Genomic DNA, 6,000 nt, shown 5'->3' with positions numbered 1-6,000 from the left:
TCTCTCATTCTCTTCCATTCTCTCCCTTTCTCTGCCATTCTCACTCATTTTCTCTCTCATTCTCATACTTTCTCTCACTCCCAAACCCTCTCACGCTTTCTCACTCTCCCTCTCTCATTCTCTCATTTTCTCATTCTCTCTTTTTCTAATAAAAATCATTATTTTATTATTTATTATTATATTATATATATTTATTATAAATACATTATGTATAAATACATATCGCATTCGCTGCTATGTGCTTCTTCAGCGCTCTCATAGCGATGCACGCATAGCCCCACTCCTTTGCGTCCGATATTTCTTTTTTATCTTATTACTGAGTCGAAATTTTCTTTTGTTAATATATCGGGTCATGATTAGGGGTAGGAGTTGAATATGTACTCTCGAATCTTAATAAACTTAGTAGTTAAATAACATCACACTAAAATTAAATAATATCTTATCGATCATTATAAGTTCGCGTTTTACATAATTGTAAAAAATTCATTACGATCAAATGTACAACAAAGTAAATATCAAGTGGTATCAAGGTGAAATATAGTTGGAACTTTTCGAGATATATTCAAATCGATGTTATTTGAAATCATTTTATTGATTCACAACATGTATACGTATATGTTTACTTTAATATTTTTATGTTTCGAGATGTCCATAAAAACTTGAACATATTTCAAAAAGTTCCTTTATCTACATGTGCAAAAAATCTCTATTACTACAATTTTGCAAAATTGGGCCGACAAATGAAAATGTAAAATTTAATTAAAAATAGAGAGACATACAAATCAGGCAGTGCTTATTTCTTTTCTAATATTCCAGCTGTATGTATTCGCTTGATGCACCATTTATACGTGTAAAAGTCCATATAATATATATACATATATTAAGGAAACTCCATTCCTCGCTCCATACCGACGAATTTTAATTGTTCCGTTGGTCCATATCTGAAAATTATCGCATAATTTTAATTGTTTGCAATTAATAAATTAAACAAAATATTACAGCAACATACCTATAGTCAAAAAATAATTCTTCACCAGGTTGAATCGCTCTCTTAGCAAAAATACCTATTCCATGATCACCGTTCACCATCATCACTTTTGCATAACAATTTGGATTTATCGAGTAATTAGCGAACTTTATTTTATTCCTTTTCCGTGTCGCGTCTATAACAAAATCTGAAACCGACCAAAAACTTTTAAGTTTTGTCATTTTTCAACATTTAATTAACCACTATATCTATCTCTACTTACCATTGTTAAGATTAAAAAGGAAACTACACATATATTTATCATATACTTTTCCCCGCCTGTCAGCTTCGTCTTGACTGACAATTTCGCTGCAATATTCCTAGATGAATTCATTCTTCGCTGCTGATATTTCAAATTGTATAAAATATATTTCAAAACAAAAATTCTACTCATTGAGATTATATTGATTTTCACTCTAATAAATTAAATTTTTCGAAACTTATAAAGACCACCTTACACGCTAACATTTTTGCAAGAATTTTAGAATTGATTTGGAAATGATCTGCATCATATGTTTGGCAAAGATCCGGATCACATTCCCTGACAGCCAGATAACAAGGACACTGATTTGTATTGCATTGCGCTTTACACCTACACTCAGGAAATCTGTTCTGGCATTCGCTGCTGCACTGATAAAACTTCTCGCAGAAGTTTTGTGCTTGTATACATGGGCATGAATTATCACATTGATAGCCGGGTTGACCACAAGGTGCAAAATTGTGCACGTGATTAGCACCTATTCATTCAAATGAAACGTATGAATTAGAGGCAAATAAGATGAGGGGATAGTATAAAATTTAACATACCCGAGTCCTTCTTAAGTTGTATTTTCCGGCAATGCATAGACCACAACCGATGCTTTTTTCTTTTTTCGCGGCGGTGTGAAGTCCTTGAGATTTTCTATAGCAGGAATGTCCGAAGCTTCTTTCTGCGCAAATTCGTAAACTTCCTTGCATGTTTTTGTTAATAATCATTTTTGTTAATAATCATACTTCCTTCTTAATCAATCATTGATGTTTAATAAAAAAATATCCTAATCAATCACTAATGTATCCCACTGACGATGCACTGATGTTGCGTGCTTAATGTATGTATATAGGGTATCCCATTTTAAGTGTCCACCCCAAATATCTCTCTTATTTTTTATTTTAAAGAAGAATAGTTCAGACAGGTTTTGTATGGTTTCGAAGGGGCCATAAGATGGTACCATTGATTTGACCTTGAAGAGTCATTTGAAGGTCACGTGAAGGTTACCTCAACTTTTCTAGATAGCACTCCCTATTTTTTATTACACACTCTTGTAGCTGATCTCGAGAGCTTCCCAAAATACTATAATCAAATGCTTTTTGGTGAAGTACTTTTCGAGTTATAAAGCTCCAAGTTTACAAAATTTTGATAAAAATACAAAATATTTCATTAAACATTTACTTTCCGATAGTCTTATCTTATATGATCTAACCAGTCAAGGCAAGATCCGAGCATGATCCAACCAGTCAAGGCAAGAACCGAACATGATCCTTTTTTCTTTGTTAACGCAGAGGAAACCCATCATGGGTACCCTCCGTCCCCTGGGAGGGGCGGACGGTTATGTGAGACTCCTACTCACTAAAACCTCTGCGGGATGTCTACCAGTCGGACCGAGATAGGGGGAGTCAGGGGAACTGCGCCAGCATTCCCTCCCCGACACCCCGGCCCCAGGGCTCATTTGTTGAGTCCCACGCCCACGTGCCGCGCCCCCTTCTTCCTAAAGACAAGGTCTGGGCGCGGCGCCCCGATCGGCTATGCCGATCGAGTTGGTCTTACGGTTTCATTTACGGGAGAGAGAGGACATGCCTACCCTCCCTCCCCGTCCCCTCCCGTTCGGAGTATCCTACTCCGGGGGGGGCGGGGGAGCGTGTCTCTTTCCCAGAAGGCCTCGCTTCCCCCTTTCCTTCCTCTACCGACGCGCGAGAGAGCGTGGGCGGGGGTTCTCACCCCCCTCTCGACATCCCTCCACCGCGCGTCCGAAGTCGGCTCCGAGGCGGCCGAGGGGGCGGTCTCCGGCGGACCGGTCGCCGTTCCCTCTCGGCCGGCGCCACCTCGGGGCCGCTATCATCTCCCGGGGAGCGCCGCCTTCTACCCCGCCGCACCCTGAGATCGGGATTAGGCCGACGCTCCCACTCGGCGGCCTCCTTCTGGGACATGATATCCCTGCAGAAGGAGGCCGCCGCCCCCCATGCCTCCTCGCTCCCGCACATGGCAAGGACCATGCGCGGGAGCGAGAGATCCTCCACACGGCACCCGACCGCCCGGGCCAGGACTCGGCGCTCTTGGCTCCACGCCTCGCATTCTGCGAGGGTGTGCCGCGCCGAGTCCTCCGGCTCCGGGCAGTGGTGGCACTCGATGGTGAGTTCTTTCCCCATTCGGTGCAGGTACCCATGCTCCGAAGCATCCATGCCCCGTTAGTACCTGCACCAAGTGGAAAGAGAGTCCGCGCCCTCTCCTGCCCACCATTTCCGGTAGGGGCGGATAGCCTCGGCCGTCTGGCGACCGAATCCTCGCGGATCGGCTAATTTGGCCGACCACTTGTCGAGGATTCGGTCACCGACCTGGGTCTTCAGGGCCCTCATATCCCTGGCCGATAGCCCCTCCTCCCTTTCGCGGAGCTCCCTTATGCGCCAGTAGAGGAGATACCTCTCTTCGGCGAGGAGCTCCACTGGGGGGGAGCCGGCCAGGGCGGCCGCCGCCGTGTACGAGACTGTGGCGTACCCCCAGATCGCCCTCACCAGCACCGGCCGCGTGGCCTGCCACAGCAGGTCCCTGTTGCGGCTGGTGGCTAGGAGTCGGGGCGCCCATATAGGAGCCCCGTACAGGGCGACCGAGAGCACAGTGCTCACGTACAGGTGGCGTGCCCGCCATCCAGGGCCCCCCTGGGTCCGCATCAGGCCGGCCAAGGCCGTGCCTACCTTGCGGACCCGGGGGGCCAGGCACCTGAAATGTGGCCCGAATTCCCACCGGCTGTTCAGCGTCAAGCCTAGATATTTTATCGTGGACTTGACGCGGACGCGGACACCGTCCACCAGGACCCGGGCCCTTCGCGGCCTCCCCTGACCACGTCCATGAAATAACATGGCCTGGGTCTTCTGGGGGGGCCACCGAGCATGATCCAGCCAGTCAAGACGAGATCCTGTATTGCCTGATAATCAATGAACTGTAACAATTGTGAAAGTGCAATTGTCAATTCTTTTAATTAAACAAATATCAAGAGGCTTGTTTCAAATTTCTTACTTGGGCAACTGTCGGTATTTTGGCGAAGTCTCAGACAGACGCATATTATTATCCATTGACTTTTTTTTGATAAGACAGGAATTTTTGGTTTTCTAGCGCTTTTTTCTTTGTAATTATGGCTGCTTATCCACCAAATGAAATTGTGGACATGATTCGCATTTTGGGTGAGGCCAGGAATAATTACTCGGCAGCAGAAAGGCTTTATGCTGAAAGATTTCCAGACAGACGCCATCCTGATAGGAAAGTAATAAAAAGACTCTGCGACAAAGCTGAACAGGGTTTTCTTAGAAGAAACCGGCGAAAATCGGGCCCTGATGAAGTCATATCATTGACTGTTATAGGTGCCGTTGCTTTGAATCCTCAAATCTCTACGAGACAAATTGAGAGGCAATACGGTATATCTAAATCAACAGCCAATCGTGTGCTCAAGCTCAACAAGTTTCACCCATATCACATTCATCTAACTCAGCAATTAGAAGAGAGGGACTATCAACGCCGTGTACGTTTTTGTAACTGGGCTCGAGATCAAATCCAACAAAATCCCCGGTTCATTGCTGATACGCTTTTTTCTGATGAAGCCACGTTTTGTAATAGAGGAGGCGTTAATAGATATAACTGCCATTATTATTCAGATGCTAATCCACATTGGCAGAGATGCCAAGAGTTCAAACGGCAGTGGTCCATTAACGTTTGGGCAGGCATCATGGGAGATGTTATTGTTGATCCATATTTTTTTAGAAGAAAATCTCAATGTGGCAATCTATTTAAGATTTCTTCAAGATGACCTGCCCAACCTCTTGAGACATGTCGACAATGATTTACTCAGACTAATGTGGTTCCAACAAGATGGAGCACCGGCTCATAGATCTCGAGCTGTTATACAATATTTAAACAACAAATTCCCGAATAGGTGGATTGGTATGGGCAGCCGAGTTCAAGAATGGCCCCCAAGATCACCCGACTTGACACCCCTAGAATTTTATTTCTAAGGCTACATTAGAGATATAATTTATTCACAAAAGCCTACAACCGTTGAAAATATGAAAAACCGGATCAGACAGGCTTGCAGAAATATTAATGTAGGTGTTCTTGAAAAAGTTAGGGACGACTTTCACCATAGACTAGAGCTACGCATACAAGTAAATGGCCAAGTTTTTGAACACTTTAAGTGATTGTACACAAAAGAAGATTTTGCCTTGACTGGTTGGATCATGCTCGGATCTTGCCTTGACTGGCTGGATCATGCTCGGATCTTGCCTTGACTGGCTGAATCATGCTCGGATCTTGCCTTGACTGGCTGGATCGTGTTAGGATCTTGCCTTGACTGGCTGGGTCATGCTCGGATCTTGCCTTGACTGGTTGGATCATGTAAGATAAGACTACCGGAATGTGAATGTTTTACGTGAAATATTTAAAATTAAATTAAATTAAGTGAAATATTTTGTATTTTTATCAAAATTTTATAAATTTGGAGCTTTATAACTCGAAAAGTACTTCACCAAAAAACATTTGGTTATAGTGTTTTGGGAAGCTCTCGAGGTCAGCTACAAGAATATGTAATAAAAAGTAGAGGGTGCCATCTAAAAAAATTGAGGTAACTTTTACGTGACCTTCAAATGGCTCTTCAATGTCAAACCAATGGTATCATCTTATGGCCCCCTCGAAACCATACAGAACGTGTTTGAACCATTTTTCTAGAAAATAA

General features: G+C 43.7%; 2 protein-coding genes across 4 annotated transcripts; both read right to left on the bottom strand.

The window, feature by feature from the left end:
• Positions 1-880: 880 nt before the first annotated feature.
• LOC112588945 (histone-lysine N-methyltransferase E(z)-like) lies at positions 881-1,298 on the bottom strand. Its single transcript, XM_025300322.1, has 3 exons — positions 1,251-1,298; positions 1,010-1,181; positions 881-941 (listed from the first exon to the last, which is right to left on the bottom strand). The coding sequence occupies exons 1-3, from the start codon at positions 1,279-1,281 to the stop codon at positions 881-883; spliced, it is 264 nt and encodes an 87-aa protein (XP_025156107.1). The 5' UTR covers positions 1,282-1,298.
• A 29-nt stretch (positions 1,299-1,327) lies between these two features.
• Positions 1,328-2,011, bottom strand: LOC109503741 (histone-lysine N-methyltransferase EZH2-like). 3 transcript variants are annotated; one of them, XM_025300526.1, is made up of 3 exons: positions 1,835-2,011; positions 1,624-1,764; positions 1,328-1,367 (listed from the first exon to the last, which is right to left on the bottom strand). In XM_025300526.1, the coding sequence occupies exons 1-3, from the start codon at positions 1,869-1,871 to the stop codon at positions 1,348-1,350; spliced, it is 198 nt and encodes a 65-aa protein (XP_025156311.1). In that variant the 5' UTR covers positions 1,872-2,011; the 3' UTR covers positions 1,328-1,347. The 3 variants fall into 3 exon arrangements, with proteins under 3 accessions (XP_025156311.1, XP_025156318.1, XP_025156306.1); XM_025300533.1 differs by having other exon boundaries at positions 1,330-1,347; XM_025300521.1 differs by having other exon boundaries at positions 1,333-1,370.
• Positions 2,012-6,000: the final 3,989 nt, after the last annotated feature.

The sequence above is a fragment of the Harpegnathos saltator genome, unplaced genomic scaffold (assembly GCF_003227715.2).
Source record: "Harpegnathos saltator strain DR-91 unplaced genomic scaffold, Hsal_v8.6 scaffold109, whole genome shotgun sequence".
NCBI lineage: Eukaryota > Metazoa > Arthropoda > Insecta > Hymenoptera > Formicidae > Harpegnathos > Harpegnathos saltator.
The sequence above is the reverse complement of the archived record's forward strand: the minus strand, read 5'-3'. Positions and strand labels throughout refer to the sequence as shown.

What these genes read in the sequence shown, in the direction of transcription:
- LOC112588945 (XM_025300322.1), bottom strand. Translation starts at nt 1,281, where the DNA reads ATGTGTAGTTTCCTTTTTAATCTTAACAATG. An exon ending in CCTTTTTAATCTTAACAATG is followed by an intron (nt 1,182 to 1,250) that starts GTAAGTAGAGAT and finishes GTTTTTGGTCGG; the next exon opens with TTTCAGATTTTGTTATAGAC. An exon ending in GAATTATTTTTTGACTATAG is followed by an intron (nt 942 to 1,009) that starts GTATGTTGCTGT and finishes GATAATTTTCAG; the next exon opens with ATATGGACCAACGGAACAAT.
- LOC109503741 (XM_025300521.1), bottom strand. Translation starts at nt 1,871, where the DNA reads ATGCATTGCCGGAAAATACAACTTAAGAAGGACTCGG. An exon ending in ACAACTTAAGAAGGACTCGG is followed by an intron (nt 1,765 to 1,834) that starts GTATGTTAAATT and finishes TTGAATGAATAG; the next exon opens with GTGCTAATCACGTGCACAAT. An exon ending in CCAGAACAGATTTCCTGAGT is followed by an intron (nt 1,371 to 1,623) that starts GTAGGTGTAAAG and finishes TTGAAATATCAG; the next exon opens with CAGCGAAGAATGAATTCATC.